Raw genomic sequence first — 21,286 nt, forward strand, 5'->3', positions numbered from 1 at the left:
TTTCAGACTACGGCGGAAGATTGGGAGTGATGCTGCAGTTCTGACTGCAATGGGAAGTGCATTCCACAGTTTTGGAGCCAGAAGGGAGAAGAGTTTGGGACGTGTGGAGCGTTGTCCCGGCGTTTTTAGTGAGGGTACTTCCAGCTTCCCTGCGTTGGCTGATCTGAGTGCGCGGGAGGGTTTGTAGGGTTCAATCATACTTGCAAGATATGGTGGAGCCATACCTTTGGTTGCTTTGAATGCCAGCATCAGAGTTTTGTATTCTGTGCGGGCAGCGACCGGGAGCCAGTGGAGGGATCAGAGCAGGGGGGAGACATGTGAGAATTTTGGCTGGTTGAAGACCAAGCGAGCTGCTGCATTTTGGATCAATGTAAACAAATAGATTTCACAACATTTGTCTTCCATGATTCGGTAGGAAATGGTGTATACACCCACTTTAAATGACATTGAATCATGACAATTCCATTCAGCTATGACTTATACACAGAAGTAAACATGCACACTGGTGTGAGTGGCGATGAACTGCTACTTACCGACCGTACCTGCACTTATCCCATGTCAATCCCGTGTTTTCTGTGAGTAAAGGATATTTAACGGTCTATCAAGCTTTATCTCTGATCTTGGATAGTCCTTTATGAGTGGAGAGGGGGGTAGAGAATGCATAGTATTATGCTGTGTATGTGAATTTTGGTGAGAGGACACATAAGAACTCACCCCTCGAACATTAGCTCTGAGGCTGGGATGGGAATACACTCATGCATGACCTGCAAGGAATCATGAGATACCAGAAGGAATGTGGAAAGAACTCTACAGCAGCTTGGAGTCACAGCAACAATCAATGTGGCTTTGGCAAGGCAATCAACAACACCACAACAATAGTAGTGTATCAATGAAGAGACACAAGTGCACAGAGACCTCAGACGCAGTCTGCTAAACGGAGTATCCAGAGACATCGCATCTAATTTCCTCTTGTTATTATGCTACTCTACAGCCCAACAATAAATAATAATAATAAAACTTTAAAGTGCTTTACAACAAAAACAAACGGAAAATATACAGCAAAGACATTTCAATAGAAAACAAAAGCAGGAAAATGTATATACTAAAATGTTAGATTGGCAGTGAAGGCTAATCTATAAAAGTGGGTTTTTAAAAGTGATTTAAAAGAGGACACTGATTCAGCACGCTTGATGTGTAAGGGCAGTATGTTCCAGAGTTTTGGGGCTAGGGAGCTGAAAGCCTGGTCACCTTTGGACTTTAGCCTGCAAATTTGGGGGTTGAGAAAGTCTTTGGATGAGGATCTCAGGGAGCGGGTTGGGATATAGGGGGAAATTAGATCGGAGATTAGACCTTGTCGGTGAGAAGGAGTTTAAAATTGATTCTGACGGAGATTGGGAGCCAGTTAGCAGGCGAGCAGCAACATTCTGTACTAGTTGGAGATGATGAATAGACTTTATTTTGGCGATGTTTCTTAAATGGTAAAATGTTGAAAAACAACAAGATCATTAGCTTATTACAAAGATGGCATGTTCTGAAGAGCTCATATAAGCTGTGTAACAATGTTAAAGCCAAGAAGATATTTTTCAAGAGTGCATTCTCAATCATATCATATAAAATTTAAATTGGGTTTTGATATTGTATTGTCCACTAGCAAGCCACCAACCGTCTGTACTGAGCTTACATGACACATTGGAATTATTATTGTATAATTGATCTGGTATTCTGCCAGAAAAAAACAAATCAGCAGTTTTGGATCTTGCTTGTGCACAAGTAAGTGTTTAATTTCTGCACAACAAGGACCTATGTGTCCCATTGTAAAGTGGTCCTAGAGAGTGTTGTGTAAAGGGGTCAGACTATTTTGATTTGCATATTTGTGTAGGTGTGAGTAAGTGTTGCCAAACTTGTTTGAATAGGCTGACCCAGCCCAGATGCACTTGGCGGGTAGTCCGGAGTCAGAATATGCCTCGCAGTGGGGCTTTTAGCCTCGCGGAGGAGAGACTAGGGGAGGAAAGGGGAGTGGGGGTGACAAGGGGGAGGGCCATTTCCTTACAGAGCCCATGTGACATCATCACAAGGCAGGGCAAGGCAGCCCCTGGACACACAGGGCAAATAGATGGAAACAAAAGCACTCATTGTCCCACAACACCACCCCATAAACCGTTCTACTCCCCTGCTTCCCCATTTATCCATCCCTTCTTTATGACTGACCTGCTGCTGCTTGACCTCGTCTTGAACTGGGACTAACAGGTATTTAGGGAGCATCATGTAAGATGCACAATTTGACCCAGTCTTGCAATCACCTCTCAATTACTGTGCATTGCAATAAGACGCCCTGGGGGCGAGAAGCGACCTCACCCCAAAGGGCCCTAAAAGGTAAGTAAGGCCAGGTGGGGCCTCTGGCCAGCCCAGTTAGGGCCCAGGTAGGGCCAGGCCTTAATTTTCGGGCCAGTTGAGGACAGGTATCAACAAAAAGGGAGACATCGAAGCGGAAGGACGGGTGGGGTAGGATCAACATATGGAATGTCAGAACAGGTCAGCTCCATATATGGAGATCTAAGGGTTTGATGAGGTCAGATCAACATGGTGTCCATGAGGTCAGATGTAGAGTTGCTGGCCGGCTCCATATATGCAGATCTAGGTGATGATCCAGTCTGGGTATCCACTATCCAGGGTTTGATGAGTTCAGTGTCATGATCTTCATATATGGAGACGGCCATATATGGAGCGTGTCACAAGGCATGACAGACTGACTGACACAAGTCGTGGCTGACTGACATGAAATGCAGGTTTGTGTATTTGTGACGGGTGAAGACCTATATACTGTACTTTGTTCTAAGACAAATAGCGCAAATTGTTGTATTGTATTACTGATGATTTGAGTACAATGGACCACAATGGAAACAAGCCCTGGCTTTTTGTGTTATCCTTTTAGCACAACCTTTGACTACTAATTTACCTGTACTTTTAACAATCATGTTAATTAAGTATTCAAGCAATCAAGCCATCTAGTTAGCAGAGATGGAGTACTTGTAGAGAGGCTGGGGAATTGGGAATTGGCTATACTAAATTGGGGAGAAAATGTTTTTCGTTTTTCTTTTGTCTTGAAGGGCCATGTTTTGTATAATAACAGTCTTTCCATTATGTCTGCCCACGATCATACAGTACGTTTGTTTACCCCAGTCACTGATACTAAAATCTGATATTTTCTATGAATCTGTGACTTGACACCCATACTGTTATAAAAGGAAAATAAAAAGATTTTGAAAAGAAAGATTTTGAAAGCCATCTACAAACTCACAACACATCACATTGCCGTGCAATACATTATGAGCTTGTACATTGCATAATACTGGAAAATCTGCTCCTATAATGACATGCCCTAAACTGTACTGTCTGTGTGCAGGTTGTGCAGTCTGATGGATGGATCCACCATATTTTGGGATGCAAAGACACCACTTGAGTGATCTCACTTGAGCTGAAAGAACCTGTCAACCACCACACACTATGTTGAACCCACCAGAGATCTTATCTCTCCCACTGACAGATGCAGTGCAGCCAAGTCAGCATGATCAACTTATTGTTTGAGGCAGTGTTGTTTGTTTGATTTACCCCTCCAACGCGCTTTCTCTCTCTCTCTCTCTCTCTCTCTCTCTCTCTCTCTCTCTCTCTCTCTCTCTCTCTCAGCACGTGAGATTTTGTGTGCCTGAATAAGTAAATGGACTAAAACAAACTCAAGTGTGTTGGGAGATGTGATTAAGTCTGTTCTGCATCTGGAAGTAGGCTGCAGAGTGAAAAACTTCCTCAGAACATTGACATGGACTCTCATTTTCACACCAGGCTGATGCTGGAAGTGAAACATCTACAGGTATACTGACTGACTGGATTGAAACCTCTAGTCTACGGAGATCGAGAGGTATTGCAGTGCTACACGTGTCACCTGGTTGGGAGTGCAGGCAGCACTGTCATCACGTGGCCCTTGGAACAGCTGACCCTGTGGTGCATTCCAAGGGTGCTTAGCATGGGGCCTGGCGCCCCCGTGTCCAATTGAACCACTACTACTCTATCTTTTGCATAAGCACTCACACAACCACATGAACATCAATGATGCATGATGTCAACAGACATGCACACAACAGGGAAGGTAGACCACACAGAGATAAATGCACACATGTAGACACATGCAATCACACTTGGACACACTTAAAACTGATGTATAATGCATGCACCCTGTTGTGACCATATCTATGGTTGTGACCACTATGAGCACCAGACACACCCCTTCACAAAGTATGATACATCTGAGAGTATTCGATATTGTTTGCATGGACAAAAGTTCAATATTTTGGGATGCAAAGACACCACTTGAGTGTTCTCACTTGAGTGAGAAGAACAAAATATAAAATCACAATGACCTTAACATTAGCCAATGGGATTGATGGCTGTGCCCTAATGCAGAGATGGACTGCAATATGATTGTATTATATTGTCAGAATAGAGAATACTATCAATAGTAAAATGGTGTAGTAACCAGTCATAGACTGTTGGAGAAACATTCTAACACTAGGTGGCAGCAAACCTACATTTTCAAACAGCACACTGAAGAGTAGACATTTCAACCAAAGTGTAACGAAGGCTTTCACCTAGAGCTCCGAGTCCTTAATATGGGCATTGGTATAGAGGAGAGTGGAGACAACAACAGCGATATCCAGTTCTGATATCAGACTAATGTAGAAACCTAGCTCTGGTCCATAGCCCTAATGCTCTTTGCTGCCGTTGCATCTAATGAAGGCATTAGAGCTATGGACCAGACCTAGTAGAAACCTCATATATGGGTATACACGCCTGGCATCATCATGGTGATACGTACTCAGATCAGATGGCTGGCATATGTCATCATGACACGCATCTAGTGCACTGTGAACCATTTAAAAGAAGGATCAGAACTCAGAAGGTTTTTATGGAGCACTTAATAGCAACTCCTACTCTTGACACGAGTACTTATCACGAGACAGAATATTTGGCTGTGCAACCCAGACAGCATTGTATTAGAACTTGAAGTTTCGGCATATCTCGGTTAAGGTCGACACCACTGCAGCGGACTCTAACGAGACAACCAGCACTAGTGGTTCGAGCTACAAGGACTTGGAAAGGTGAACAAGCATAGATCATTATTTAGCACTTTCTATGAAAGGTGCAATGTAGAGGTTGAAATATAAATTGTTTTCTATGACAGAATCTGCCTTCCTCTGGGAACAAAAGCTTCCTATTATTAAGTCTAATTCTTGATTACATGCAGTAATTAATAAGACATTCTTGAAATTTGACATGACTGTAACATCCACAATTACAATCTTAAATATGGAAGCTTATTAAGCTTTCAAACAAAGTATAATGCATTTTCTCACTTCAAATATTTCTTTCATTTCAAAAACCGCCATAAAAAAAGCACCTGTTGTTGAACCTATACAAGTCTTCTAGCTCTAGCTTGCCTAATGAATGAATCAATCAATCAATCAATGTCTTATCATTTACTGCCGCCGTGTGGTACAATAGTAAAGTGCAGTTTAACTCATCCACCCACAATGCAACGCTACATGCTTGGCCTCTACCATTACCTTTCAAACGAGGTTATTCTTGATCTGAACGTTTAAACACAAATGCAGACGCTTCCAATAAATCTCAATTTTAATGACCCATAACTTTGATGTAGATTAATTATACAAATTGAATATAAAAGTTCTCTTTCAACTCAAAATGTAGCTAACTTTGAGCCATTTCACGATTCGAAGTGGATTCTCATTTGTAATGGTCTGGCCTATATAATTTCCGCTCTGTGTCCGAATACTTCCTTTTCCCATAGAAGTCGCAGCCATGAGGTAGGAGACTTGGCGTTGTGAGATTCGAAGTTTTATATTTCTAATCAAATTAAAGTGTTTTTTGTCGTTTTAGTGGCTACTTCCATGTTTTATGTTAGTTATGTATTCCCATCCAAGCTCTGTGATACGTTTTATATCAGAAAAATGCAGAAAAACTCATTTTATTTATCAGGCACCCTGTCCCAGCTGACACGATGGAACAAACTAAAGAGGCCATGTTGTCAGTCGGTACTAGCATGTTAGCTGCTATGCTAGCGCAGTGCTTTTAGCCATTCTAACGTTAGACGGATTGAAGTCAGTCAGCTACACAACATTTCAGAACATATGCAGATATCTGCGATTTAATGCAAGATATCGTTTGAAGTAGAGTGCAATGTAATTATAGTGACTGTCAGGCCAGGCTAACTCTGTGCTGTCTCTCGCTCAGCATGCTCAGGCTCCAGAAGAGGCTCGCGTCTAGCGTTCTGCGCTGCGGCAAGAAGAAGGTATGGTTGGACCCCAACGAGACCAACGAAATCGCCAATGCCAACTCCCGTAAGTTATGAGAGGTCTTGTTATTTTGTTAATGGGTACCCTGTACTGTAGTGTCAATAGTGTTTAGAAGAATATGCGTGTTTAGAGCATCCCTTTTCTAAATTTGGAATTGTACATAAACCTGCTTCAAATTTTGCTATCATTTTGCTATCCTTCTCAGCTTCAAATATGATTACAGTTAGGAGTTTGCTATCATTCGCAACATAAGATGCAGAGATACAATGGTCATTATTACAAAATTAAGAGCAGTCTTCCGCCTGACCAGGACATGATTGCCTCCACATGTGGAATTGAAGCAGCCTCACTCCCAATCTTCCAAGTCTGAAAACCCACCTTCAGACTCCACCATGGCCCTAGCCCCTTAGATAGCATTTTATGTCGACTTAGATAGTATTTTAGACAGACTTATAGCTCGTTACGTAGACGGCACTAGAATTGCATCTTATGTACTTATAGCACTTTATAGTACACATGTATATTGTATGATGTATAGTATGTATAGTTGGGAAAGGAAAGGTACTATGTTTACCCAGGGTAACTGGACTAATCTCAAGAACTTGTTTACAGCCAGGCCCTGCTCATAGAACATTTCATGGTAGGGGTTCAATGCTTTGTCCAAGGGCACTAAAGCGGTGGTAATTTTAACGTGCCAGTCCGGGGATACGAACTAGCGACCTTCCGATATCAAGACCGCTCCGCAAACCGTTCGGCCACCGCTGCCATAGTTGACATAGATACTCCACTATTACGTTCTTAGTTTATACACGATTCATGATAACTACTTTTTATATATGTGATGTATGACATGCTTTTTTTTGCTTAAAATGTAAGCCTTCTGCTTCTCACCATTTGACACTGCTGCTAAAAGCTTGTACCTGTTGAAATGTATAATATATATTCTGTTCTACCTGTACTTACACTTTATTCATTACATTTTTGTATTTTTAAAATCTTGCTATGTTACAGTCCCAACATTTTACAGGTTTTCTTTATGAGTAAGTGACTAAACAAATCTCTCTCGATCTTTAGGCCAGCAGATCCGCAAGCTGGTGAAGGATGGCCTCATCATCCGCAAGCCAGTCACGGTTCACTCCCGTGCTCGATGCCGCAAAAATACACTGGCACGTCGCAAGGGAAGGCACATGGGTGTCGGTAGGTTAAATCTGATGTCTCAATGGCATAAACATAACTAGAACTTGATGTGATATTCCTGTATTCAAGCTGAATAAACAGCATTTTTAGACTTGAGATTTGCTGTTTTTGCAAAGAAGTCTTCAACTAGTGGCACTGTTCAAGTTATTGTATGATGCATGTCTATGAATACTTGTTTCCTAGGTAAGCGAAAGGGTACGGCCAATGCCCGTATGCCAGAGAAGTTGTGCTGGATGCGCCGCATGAGGATCCTCCGTCGCCTTCTGCGTCGTTACAGGGAGTCCAAGAAGATTGACAGGCACATGTAAGTTCTTGACACGGTTATGGACAGAATTACGTTTGCTCTTTTACGGTTTCATGTTGACTTTTGAAGGTGTCTTGAAGGGGTTGCCAATAATTCTTTGCTCTTACAGGTACCATAGCCTGTACCTGAAGGCCAAGGGTAACGTCTTCAAGAACAAGCGTATCCTGATGGAGCATATTCATAAACTGAAGGCCGACAAGGCTCGCAAGAAGCTCCTGTCGTAAGTCTAAACCATATCTAATGCTTTACTTGTGTTGATGCTTTAAAAGGGGACTTTTCCATGAGAACCAAATGCCCCTGAAGTTGTATGCTCAAAATGTTTAACACATCCCCACATCTTGAAATATGAAGTTCAGATTAGAACTTACACATTATGGAGGATTTGCTTGTCAGAATGGAAGTTAAGGCTACATTTCTTAATTTAATTGCATTGTTTAAAATGTAATGGTTGCACTTAGGACCACCCTAAGGTATTTTGCTCTTTGAATACAACTTGTTGAACTATCCTATTTGAATTGCAACTTCTATTAGGTTAGATTTGGCCCTAGCAGAGATCGACTATTTTACAGTCAAGATACATTTTATACCATCTATGCGTAAGGATTTAATGAATGAACCCTGTGTAATTTGTGCTGGTATACATAAATCTGAGCAATCTCATCTCTTCCTTTCCTATAGTGACCAGGCCGAGGCTCGCCGTACCAAGACTAAGGAGGCCCGCAAGCGCCGAGAGGAGCGTCTCGCGGCCAAGAAAGAGGAGATCATCAAGACACTCTCAAAGGAGGAGGAGACCAAGAAATGAGAGCGCCACTGCACCTGTTAAATTTAATTTACACTTACAAATTACAATTTACAGTGTTGCTTCAATTGCGTTAATAAAAGTGTTTAAAGACAGAGTGTCTCCTGCACCCTTTTAACTCTGAACTGAATAATGCATCCATGTCTAGATTGAAGCCTAATCGATGTGCTGTGCAATCGTTGAACTCTGCAAACATCAGATTGTTAGATACCATTGAGACTGTACACTAATTATCATTTGGCCATTAGAGGGAATAGAGGCCAGTGAGTTGCACTTTTTTTTCCGTATAATGGTACTAGATTTGACCATATGTGCTAAATCTGGGTGAATGAGATGTGGAATTCATCTGGGTTTCTCACTATTTTGACAGGTAGCCTACAGCCTACAACCCATTAGTATCTTGAACCTGCCCACAAATCATTGATTGCCTTTGCTATCAGTCCTCAGATTAAAAGGTAATTTTCACATATCACTGTCGGGTGCATTTTATCAATCTGCTTTTATCGTAATTTGTTTGGTAAAAGGGACTTTTGGCCTACAGCTTTTTGTGTGCAGCTTGTGGTGGAGCATCTTAAAACAAGAGTTTCCCAACTTGATCAATGCATTTGTTCGGAATGTGGAAAATTAGGTTAATTTAGATCAAGTTCGGTAGACTACATGGTACATACGTCAAACAGCTGTTTGACGTCATAGCAAATCTGCTATGCATAGTACCTCGTCATTGCCCAACTATGTTCCCATCTTAAGGAACTCAAAACCGGCGTGATAACCGGATCATGGATGCCATATCGATAAGATCAATGTAGAACGCCGTTCAGATATTTTAACTAAAGCGGAATCGAACTGCGAATGCTATTCATTGATATCTAACTGCTAAATCTGTTTTTTGCATTTGGTCTAATTTAATTGATCCAGAGTGCACGTCACAACGAGATCATAAATTCTATATTGCGGATAATCTTGTTATTAACTTTGATAGTAAAATACATCGTATTCCCCAATATTATCCCAACCAGATAAGGCCCATCCCTGCTCTTCTATGAATCGATAAGAGAGGGTGGTGCTGCCTGTTCAGTGGGGCGGACACCTCGACTCGCAGCTGGAATCTGGAGCGCAGCAAGCGGCGCGTATTGTCCATAGGAAGACACAGGCGCTGAAGAAGGGACGCATCTGTTGCGTTGGACGGTTAGTATTCTGCGTCCTAGGAGCCTACATCGAGGAAACGGTCACTTTGTCATCGTTCAAAATGACTATGTTATCATAAATATACGACATAGAAAAAGAGCATTTAAAAAGTAAATTCAATGGTACAGAAAAGTAGTATGTCCAGGACGCCTTCGACCTCAACCCAGGAGATCCAAATGGACATGTTCGACCATCATCCACATCCACAGGTAATGCAACTGCATACGACGAATTGAGGGGCGAAAAATAAACACTTGACAGTAAAATAGCCGACTGACTTTATTCTGCCAATTCATTTTGATAATGGCGCTAGTTGACTTCCCAAAGCTAACAGGTTGTTCAACAATTACTGTGATTCGCCGTCCTCGGTAGGCTACGTGCGAGCGGCGATGGACTTCATTTAATATAACAATTCAGAGAGAATTGAGCATGTATTTAATAATTTCTTCAGAGTGACTATGTATAGGCTACTAGTGTGTGCGCTCATGTCTGATTTGGGTTGGTTGCCTTTTTGCGTTTTCTTCCCTGTTCCCTTAATTGGGTTGCGACTACATTAAGTCAATATTTTCTTTGCATTAAATCAAAATTAGGTTTCTTTACACGGTGCGTCAACATCGTTGAGATAGAATCCTTAGAGCTAATGTATGGTAGACTATAGTACTGATGGATGCATTTACATGGAAAAACCACGCCTTGGTCTAATAGGTAACCAAATTGGATGAGTTCTTATTGAATTGTGTCTTGTTGACCATCTGGAGCATTTAACATAATTTCCTACCTTGAAATAACGTGAGATTTTCTCTCAAGTTTTCACAGCTGTATAGTGCCTGTTACTAGGTAGGTACTGAGGAACACCTATAGCCGATTAAGTAATTAATTTGTCATGTTGATTTATTATAATCAGTCTAATAATACAGACAACAAAATAGTCATTACATTCGTTTCTTTTCTGTTAGTTTAGAAATATACACATTACACAGACACATTTTCTTCCTGACACATTTTCAAAATGGACACACTTCAGTCAGTCTCACTCATTGACTATAGGCATGTTTCAAATGTATTATTCATTTTGATCAATAGTTTTATTGACATTTTTGTTTACACCTCACATTCTCAATTGTATTACCGGTACAGTCCTATTCCTTATTTCTATACAGTAAAATCATTTGTGTTCATTTAAGTCAGAGTGTAAAAAATTACCAATTTGGGACACTTACACTTCTATGGATTTTAGGCTACTGTGGTTTTGCTTGCTTATAATTCTGGTATACTGTATAACCCAACCCAGTGGCCACTGTGCACTCTAACCCTGAAATTGGACCAAGTGGATTTTGAAAATGGATGGATGATGGATGCTTACTCAAAATGCTATCATGAAACTTAGTAACTTTTCATGGTCACAAATAGCCTAAAGGAAGCTATATGATGTCATTTAGTTGTGTGGGCAAGATTAGTCATAATAATTTAAATGGGGTAATAAGAGAATGTCCAGAAGAAACACACCCACGCAGTGCACCATCAATGTCTCTGCAGAAAACACATGAAAACCAATGCCCAAAGCCATGCCAAGTATGCATCCTGCTTTTATACTCCCACTCTACTTATCTCTCTCTTTCTCTGTTATTTGGCCCCGCCAACTCCATCATATTCCTATGAATCTGTCCCTTCTTTCCTCTTTCTGCACTGTAAAATCCTCAGTGTTTATTTAACTCTGAGTGTACACAAGACATGTAACCAAAATGTATTTTTTACAAATGATACATTAACACAGGATTTGACTGTGTCAGTCTCTTCTCTTCGTCCGTCCGTCTGTCTCCTCTGTGATCATCCTCATCTTACATCTCTTCTCAGTTTTTTGTGAATAGATCTTTATCCCTCTTGTGTTCTGTGTTTAGAGACAGATGGACCCCCTCCGTGTGCTATGCAGCAGGGATTGGGTTTGTACGGTGCTCTGATCAATTAGATATAAAGTTCATGCAGACTTGCAGCAGGTCACACTGGCATACAGTCATGTATTTATAACTCTGCTGTCGGGAGACAAGCTGCGAAGTAGCATTTCTAATATCCTGGACGAGAGGCCCCCCCCAGCCAAAACAATCCCAGGCTACACAGAGCATAATAAATGAATTGTGGTGCACAGAATGCTGAACTGATCAGAATCGTGTGCAGTCCAGTCCAGGCCGTCAAGTCAGATTTAAAGATTGTGTTTGCTCACTACCGACAGAAGAGAGTTGATTTTTTTACGTACTTACATAGCATTGATAAGTCATGCTCACGTAGCGCCTCTTTAATTATCCACTTAGGCAACAAGGTTGTTTACCAATAGGAAGCCCTCCCCAGCCCCACATCCTGTGGCATGCTCCTTCCAGCGCTCTGAGATATGTTCAAGAGACCCCCTGAACATAGCTATCTGTGCAAGCAAACACGTTCAAACATGATGAAAACAACGTTTTACAGATGGTGATGTTTTCAAGACTCATTAAAAGTTAAATGCTGGGAAATTTGGTGCAATATTGTAATTCCTCTCTCTCCTCTTCATTGGCATGTCTGCATAATCACCTTTGCAGTCAGATGCTGGGACTGGGAGTAATTTGCTATTTTCTGAGGCAGGAACTTATCAGAAGGTAGCATTATTACACACAAAAAATCTTGTTAGATGGTAGAAATTTTGTATTCTACCAACAGTGTTTTTGATTGCACCTTTATTCCCTACAGGCCACTGCTGTGGCATGGCCATACTAGTATAACCGCCCGGTTCTCCAAAACGCTGTCTCTGTGTGGCAAAAAGGGCAGATCGGCTAAATACTTGTGCGGATAACGCAAAATACGTCCTCGTCTAGACAGGCCCTAAAGCTCTGGGAGGTTTGCCTGGTTTCTCGGCTAACAGGCCACTGTTGAGCACTTCGTTTGTTTGGTTTGATCAGTGGTCAATGGTCATACAATACATGTTGATTCCCCATCTGAGCTTTAGAATTAGTTTTATTTTATCCCAGCTGCCACGGAAATTGCTTCCATTGGATTTCACAACCTTTTGTTAATCTTTTATACGATAAAAAGATTTGTAGGCCGTCAATTTGATTTGATTGGACCTTTTTTTGGCAGATGCTCTCTTATCACATGCACATTAAATTGAGGGTGCCACACTTCTTATACAGAACATTATTTTATTTTAGACCTCCATTCATTAACTGAAGTCAGATTGCTTCTGGTTATGAAGGACAATTTTATTCGAACATACAGCATACAGTAGGAAAAAAGTGTGATCTATATGTGTGTGTTCTCTGTTAACGCTCAAAGCTATATTCTAGCCGTGGGAACTGAGTCCATGGGTTGCTCCATTTGTCACTGTTATATGTCACATTTGTTGCAAAATTGGCAGCGCAGAGTCATACATCTTATTTCCTCTGCCCCCCTATGGCACTTGTTAATGACTGTGATATAAGATACTCTTCAGGGTGAGCACACTGTACAATCCTAAATGTTATCCCTTGCAGGTACATTTTCACACTCTCAACTTGGTTAAAGGGACATTTGACACATTTCACACCTGGAAGAAACTGCAGTCACTCAATATTAATAGTATTTGTAGTAGATATCAGTAGCAAAATTTGAAATTTGCACCTTATGGCCAGATAAAAAAGAAGGGGTCAGTGTTGACTAGCGTTTGACCGGATTGTTGAATTGTTGAACCGGATACGTAGCAAATAGCTAAACCTAATAATTCAATATCGCAAACGTTCTTTCACAGAGAGGATGAGATTTGAAAGTTTGTAGCGGTCTACAGTACTTGCACGCTCTGCTTGCGCACTAGGCCATTTATGGCCTACTTGTGTGCAACAAGCAAGCTTAGGCAGTCGACAGAGTGCAGTTCTAGTTGTATTTGTGTCTACTCTTCAATTGAGACATTTAGATCCTGTGGTCTCCTGGTCGGGTTGGACCAGGTTCTGCGTGAATTTCAAATTTCAATTTCTCCAATGAGTTAGCAGGCATGTTCTAGTCTAGTCTAGCTCTATTGTAAAAAAATAGGTTGAAACTTAAGCTCTTGCCGGACATGAATCTCGTGTAGGACATGAAAGTTTGGATGTTGATGTGTAGAAGCTAATCAAACTAGAGCTCCTGTCCTCTCTCTATATATACCATCTGGATTTCCTCCACTGAGCAAAGCTAAAAAATTAAGTACAGACTCACAGATGTTTATACATGTGTGATGTTTTTCAAGAGTTAGTAATATGAAGCTGACTGATCAAATTAATTATTGACAAAGGTGTACATTCACAATATGTCTGAATAGTTGCGCGTGCATGTAAATTAGGGGGTTGCTAATTCATCAGTTGCTGAAAGCAGTTGTGTCACTGTGGGAGAACATTTGTACACCTGTTCCAAATCGGAACTATTAAGAGCACAGGAGGAAAAAACGACGAAGTGCATAGTGTAATTTGGTGAGATGATGACTTGCACATAGATTTGGGTGCAGTACTTTAGTTCGTCATTGGTCCGAAAAACTACAACCCACCTCAAACCCTAACCTAACCATAACCGCAAGCACGGGAGCAGGCAGTCCGAGATGCGTCCGCATGTCGGACTAATGCTCCGTCGGATTTACATGCGGTCCCCCGTAGATTTGACTGTTGTGTTAACATAACAGGGGGCATCTGGATTTGAACCAGAGACCTCTTGATCTGCAGTCAAATGCTCTACTACCACTGAGCTATACCCCCATCTATAGCACATGTGCTGAGGTATGGACAGAAAACAGAATACAGAATAAATACGTGAAATTGGAAGTGATAACATGAACATGAAAAAACAAGCAGACACAACTGCAACTGGAACACCAACATTTAAGCTGATAAATGATCTTTGTTTGGTTATCAAATCCCTGCCTGAAAAAATATTCTGTTTACTAAAGAACTGGAGATATGGGGAAACCCCTGTTAGTGAACAAACACTCAATGCTTATCGGAATATACAGCTTTAAGGACTTTTCAGAAGAGCGACTTTGTGGGGCGATTACACAAGTGTATTTTCACGGGCGCGGTCCCGCGAAATTGTCGCACGAGTGCTTGTTTCGTGCACGCTCATAGCGCGCACGCATAGCGCTACAAGCTCATAGCGTGCCACCGAGTGGCGCGCTACGAGCTTGTAAGTCTGCTATTTTTGAAAAATCGAAGAACCACTGCCATAGAAACATAGCTTTTTCAGAAAACTGTCAGGTTGTAGAAGACATTTTTAGAATCTGAAATCAGGTCAGAATGGGTTAATACCCTTGTGAATGGTTCCACACCAGTTCTCCAGTTCTGGTGTAAAGGAAATAACAAATATAATGTCTTTTGATAGCTGGGTACGAATGAGACCAAATGCCTGACAGCGAGTCCAGGGCTAGATTTCCGGCCGACCAGACCATTTGCTGCATCTTCTCACTCCTCCCATACTCTGTTTCCTATCTCTCTCTACTGTACCTATCAAAGTAATACACACCCGTGTGAAGTGAGGGGTGCTCTTATCATCGTACATCATCATGACGTAACATGTCAATTTGCTCAGACACATGACGTATCTCCTTTCATTGTCAATGGCGTTTAATGTTTGTGTTAGCACAAAAAGCCAATTTGCTCAGACACATATGACATAATAGACACTAAGCCGATTTGCTCAGACACTATGACATAAAATTCTCCATTCATTGTCAATGGGAATTTAATGTTTGTGTAGACGAAAATCTACACTAATAGCTGAATTTATAAATTAAAACTAATATTAGTGAGCAAACTTTCGTAGCAGTTACCCCATTTTAATGTTACTTACTGTATAGTTACGCCTACTACCCCTTCTGGGGCATAGGCCGTCAACAAGCGATCTCCAGGCATCTCTGTCAAATAAATCTTTGGTTAAGACCGTCTTCCATCATGAATCTTAAAACAAAGTTGATGTCACCTGGATTTGAGGCCCAATCAAGCCATTCATTATTTACGTTATATATACGTTCTTATTTTGTTGTCGTTATTGGTTATTTTAGGTAATACAGAATATAGCATCTATTTTCAATCTTTGTCATTCGGCAAAGTATATATTGGGCTTAAGTGGTGAAGGCTTGAGTATCCAGAACACCCACCCGGGCCACCCCCACGCGTGGGAAACTGCACACTTTGAACACTGCAATATCTAGTGTCAGTTTCAATTAAATTGACACCTGGGATTTTACAGTGTAAAATGTGGTCACATATTTGCTATGCTTCTGTGTATTTTACTTCTTACAGTACCATTATCGTAAGCCGCCATCCCTTTCCTATACAGGGACACAGTCATCCTTTACCACTGGGGCTCTTGATTGCCAACAAATGTGATTAGTCTGCATTGCGTCGCCATGGTGATGTGGATAGGGTGGGCTCATAATGTAATGTCGGCCCCTGCTCAACCCGGATAGGCCAATTGCCAGGGGTCTGCCAATCAGATTATAGGATCCCAACCTACATCAGGGCATGAATAATGACAAGTAATGAAGGCTTTGCATGAGACTGCTAGAATAAGAGCTGGTCCTGGACCCAATATGATCTCTGGTTGGAGCTCAGTGTTATTCATCGTTGCATCCTTCTGATCATGTTCTGTGTTTAAGCTTTAAGAAATATTATAAAAATGAGTAGCTCAAATTATGCAACCTGATTGGTTGACAGCCGCGATAACATAACCATATACCACAGCTGTAAAGCCTAATGCCTTTGTATAGTTTTATATCACTCCATGGCCACAGAAGAACAAAAGTAAGGCTACAGTATAAACCGCACAAACATCACATAGTAGAAACCATAATCAGTGGCAATCTGATTAACTGTGGAGGAGTGGATAGAGCGAAAGGAAGTAGAGAGAATATTTACCTAAAAAAGGATACTAGACAAACCTGCAGAATGATTCAATTGAATCTATTACTGCGTTGTTTTATGCAGGCGGTCGGGAGGGCCCATGTTCCTGTAGAATTGATTATTGTAATAGTTATGAAAACAAACTGTAATATGTCTATAATCTTTATATTGCCATATTTGGTAATTGTTTAATAAAGGAAATCACTGACTCTCTAGGCCATGATATATTGTGATTATATTACAGCTAAGAGGCCGGAAGGAAAATGCCCCTTAGCTGTGATATAATCGCAATGTATCATAGCCTGTCATGAGTTATTGCTTAATTATACCAAATTCAAATTCTTCAAGGGCTTTTAGGATTTCATTCCCAAACACTTGAAGCACTCATGTTTTAACAAAAGATATTCTAGTATCTGTACTATTCATCATTGCAATTTACAATGTACACTAGGTATTCAGCAGATGCTCTTATCCATAGCGAATAGCAGAGTTAGCAATCAGCATGAATTATTTCTAATTGATAAAGAAAGAAAACAGAGAGAATACCAAGTGAACCTGGCATCTGTCTTAACCTTCTCTGGATCAGGGCACACTTAAAAATCTCAAAAGCGTTTACCGCACAGGTGCACACCCATGGGTGGGTCTCAGCGTATGTTCAACGTTATGTTAGCATGTATAGTAGCCATATATTGGTCAATGGGCTCTATGCACACACGCCATTTTGGAAAGAACTCTTCCCTACTTCCTTCCTAGTGGTTATATACCGATGATACTGATGAAGGCTCTTTTTCATTCTGGTCAAACAGAGTCAGGGTGCTGCTATTGTGGGTCTCAAAGTGTCCTTGAGTGGGTTCCAAATGGCCCCGTACGGGTCTGTAACGGTCCATTTGGTTCCACTGTATACTAAATGGAACAGAGCCTTATTAGTATCATCGGTAAAGCCTGTGTAGGAAACAGGGAAGCGGCCTGGAAGTAGGAAGAGTTATTCTGTGTGCATAGAGCCCATCGTTAACTCATTAGATGTTCCCATATGTTCAGGGCCTTACCTCTCCTCTTGACACCTCTCCTCTTTTCAGGGAAAATACGCCAAGAGGAAGAGTCGCTTCAAGCGTTCTGATGGAAGCACCTCCTCCGACACAACCTCCAATAGCTTTGTACGACAGGTAAGACATTTATATGATTTATTTCGACTGTATGGCTTTCAAATAATTCCTTGAAATGCCATGTGCTGGGTTTGTGCAGTTTATAGGCTTTTAAATTACTAATTTGTGTGAAGTTAGCCTTTCATCTCCTTCTCCTGGCTACCAAACTTAGGGTGTATAATATATCCTCTCTAAGTAAATGTGCAAGGATAAAAAACTAAAATGTTCAATAGTAAGTAAAAAGTAATGGAAAATAATATGCATTTCACTGATACTCTCTCTATATTCTAGTAGTAACTTCGTTGCTTCATTGCTTCATAAAAATGAGCTGTATTAGAAAAGCAACTAACAAAAAGGATGAGTAAGAGTCGTGGCTATCCTGACAATGGTGGCATTATTCCATTAATTTACATTTCAATGTGTATTCTGTATTATAATCTTTTCACATTCAATACTATTCATGCAAAGGCTGAATATGATCACTTTTCATCAGTTCCAGTGGGATCTTTTTTCATAAAATGTTAAGAATAATAAGCTTTTATCAAATATGATTTCGTCCTGCTATATGAACTAGAAAAGTGTTCTCCTCTGAGCGCAGAGCTCTGCCAGGACGGGTTGAATGTGTACTATACTGATACAGTATGTGTGTGCAATAGTGTGTAGAAACATCCGTATCCCCGTCCTCCTGCTGCTTAACGACCACAAATGCAGACGCTGTGTAGCTTAGCATCTTTGTATCTTTTGGGCCCCAGGTCTTATGCCTTCACAGTTTCAAGGTGCCTGAGATTATCTGATCACAGACAGACAGTCAGACAGACAGACAGACAGACAGACAGTCAGACAGACAGACAAACAGACAGACAGACAGACAGACAGACAGTCAGACAGACAGACAGACAGACAGACAGACAGACAGACAGACAGACAAACACACGGACAGACAGGGGAGAAAACATCTCCCCACACCTGGTGGTTCTGACCTTGACAGAGATAATATACTGGTTAAGACCCCATCTCTCAGGTTAGAGATTTGTTCGTTTTATGTAGATAAAATCATACGGTATGTGATTAGATTTTGATTGTTTTCTAAGCCATCAAAACATTTCTGTAATGTGATATTCTTGTTACACTGAGTGTGAATTGTTGAATTCCTGGCTGCACAATTGCCCATTTGGGGTTTTGTGTCGTAGTCATAGATTAGTCATAGATAGCCATTAAAAAAATTATCATAATTTATGACACTATAATATCCATCCAGGGTGGGATTGAGAACAAGAAAATCACACCCATGTGAAGTGAGGGGCGCTCTTTTCATCTTACAACATCGAGGAGGTGATTGGGTGATGTAATGATGAAACGGTGTTAAAACAAACATTAAATTATCTTTATTGTTAATGGGACTTAATGTTTGTGTTTTCCCTTCATTATCAATGGCGTTTTTAAAACAAACATTGAACAAAACACAAACATTAAACCTGTATATAGGAGGTGCTAGTGCCCCTCAAAAAGGGTGAAGGGTTTTAGAATGACAGATGGGCCCGAAAGAACAATTGTATCTCAATTAGATTCCATTGTGCCTGACTGTCAGCAGCTGAACATTGATTCGAGAGCAGATTTTAAGTTATACAGTTTGCCTTAATGTATCTGTGTAGTTTTTAATAAGAAATTACAGTTACTCATATCTTCATATACTATTTTCTCATATCTTATTGCTTGCTGGGGATTTCCCTATTGCTCTCTGTGAGTGTAACGGAAACAGACTCCTTCAAGCATTCACGGTGGTCTTCATCCACCTGTTTTCTGCATCTCTGTTTATGCAAGGTGACTGTTTTCTTTATTACCAAACGTATTTCCTACCTCATTCTGTGTCACAAAGCCCACTTACTGTACATGGCTTTGATAGGCACTTGAACCCCTCTCTATAAATAGCTTTATTTTAATCGCATGGACAAAACCATACATACCACCCTGCTGTGGAAGAGACTTGCATCATCACTCTGGCAGCCGTTCAATTAGGGTTGAGGTTGTAATTATCTGGTTTACAGCCCCCAGTGTCGTGTTCAGAGCCCTCTAGAGGGGGCACAGAACTACCCCAGTTCTCCAGTGGAGTATTGATTGATCAGCTTTGTCAGGATGAGTCCATAGAGAAGCTTTCATTCCAGCCTGAGTCCAGATGGTACAGCGGAGTCAGGCTGCAGGAAGTACAGTAGCAGGCAGCCTGGTGAGGGTGGGTCAACAACATGGGCTTTTTGTTACCTAGCAGGAACACATTCCTTTTCGGGATGGAGAGGTCAAGGGGGCACGTTAACGTGGCACAGACTTGCAACCTGCGTAGCAATCTTCTTACACAACCTTATTCTTTTCAAAGCAGTGCTGAACGACCCCACCCTTTTTACATTTGACCTCTTCATTTCTGAGATGAAAAAAGATTTGCCCTGCATTGAATCGACATCTTGAATTGAATTGACATCTTTCGTGGTCAATACTCTACACAAGTAAATGTAGAAAGCAACCTTCCCCTCACTGCCAGCAAACAGAGAGAGATGAGCCCTCCTGTGGATTCTAAAGGTTAGCGACATCCTCAGCTGCACACAGCCCCTCCTGTTGCCTCCACCTTTTCGTTAGCCACATGAATCCATGTGAATCCATGTGAAAATAGAAATAGGCTACACACGATGCACAACGCGACACATTGTGAGCTTGTAGATCGTTTATTTTTTTATTTGGCACTGAGGGAAAAAAAGGAGCGGACCTATAGCACAGAGCCCTGGGGGGATGCCGGTGCATATCTTTGGTCAGACGTCCAAACAGTCCGATATGCAATAGTCCGACAGCCTACTCTAAACCCTAATTTAACCTAACCGCACGCAGAGGCCACGGGTGAGTCTTAACCGGCCACGTATGTGTCATAACTGGCCACGTAATGTAGGAGTCACTGGGGCCTGTAGGGTAGGCAGGCAGCAGCACTTCGCACTGAAGCTCATCATCACTCACACTTTGTGAGTAACTCATTACCCGTAGCAATGATTATTTAACAGTTCCCGAGACAGAACCAGACAGTCTCCTAGCATTTGCCTCAGTGTTCAAATTACACTGTGGCTTTTGTGGTAACCCTATTGTCCAAGGGAGGGTGGATGGTTTGGAGGGGGGGACTGCATGCACACGCATACATGAATGTGCCTGCCTGTATGAAAGAATATATACTACTAAATATATAGTACTAGCAATACATTTCAATTGATACAGAGAATATTCTGGTACAACAAAGAAACAATATTCAGTTCACAGTTGCAATGTTTTCTTAAATCAATAATTTTGCTCAGACACAGTGGGCTTTACTTTGCTTAGTTAAACAGACTAGACCAGAGCTTGGTTGCATCCCAAGCCCACAGCCTCAAGCACTAGATGACGTAATGTGCGTAATGTGTGCACGC

The 21,286-nt window shown here is 41.3% G+C and overlaps 2 protein-coding genes across 5 annotated transcripts in view; both read left to right on the forward strand.

The window, feature by feature from the left end:
* The first annotated feature begins 5,837 nt into the window (after window positions 1-5,837).
* On the forward strand, window positions 5,838-8,760 carry rpl19 (ribosomal protein L19). 2 transcript variants are annotated; one of them, XM_080776311.1, is made up of 6 exons: window positions 5,838-5,876; window positions 6,313-6,410; window positions 7,440-7,562; window positions 7,746-7,866; window positions 7,976-8,086; window positions 8,545-8,760. In XM_080776311.1, the coding sequence occupies exons 1-6, from the start codon at window positions 5,872-5,874 to the stop codon at window positions 8,666-8,668; spliced, it is 582 nt and encodes a 193-aa protein (XP_080632437.1). In that variant the 5' UTR covers window positions 5,838-5,871; the 3' UTR covers window positions 8,669-8,760. The 2 variants fall into 2 exon arrangements, with proteins under 2 accessions (XP_080632437.1, XP_080632436.1); XM_080776310.1 differs by having other exon boundaries at window positions 5,851-5,876; window positions 6,304-6,410.
* A 140-nt stretch (window positions 8,761-8,900) lies between these two features.
* LOC308324299 (voltage-dependent L-type calcium channel subunit beta-1-like) overlaps window positions 8,901-21,286 on the forward strand; it is a 36,544-nt gene continuing 24,158 nt past the window's right edge. For all 3 annotated transcript variants that reach the window (XM_080776307.1, XM_080776308.1, XM_080776309.1), the window contains exons 1-3: window positions 8,901-9,120; window positions 9,682-10,059; window positions 17,787-17,873. In XM_080776307.1, the coding sequence (XP_080632433.1) occupies window positions 9,970-10,059; window positions 17,787-17,873 (177 nt within the window). In that variant the 5' untranslated portion in view covers window positions 8,901-9,120; window positions 9,682-9,969. The remainder of the gene's footprint in view (window positions 9,121-9,681; window positions 10,060-17,786; window positions 17,874-21,286) is intronic.

Source organism: Protomyctophum bolini, assembly GCF_963924005.1.
Source record: "Protomyctophum bolini genome assembly, chromosome: 11".
Classification (NCBI taxonomy): domain Eukaryota; kingdom Metazoa; phylum Chordata; class Actinopteri; order Myctophiformes; family Myctophidae; genus Protomyctophum; species Protomyctophum bolini.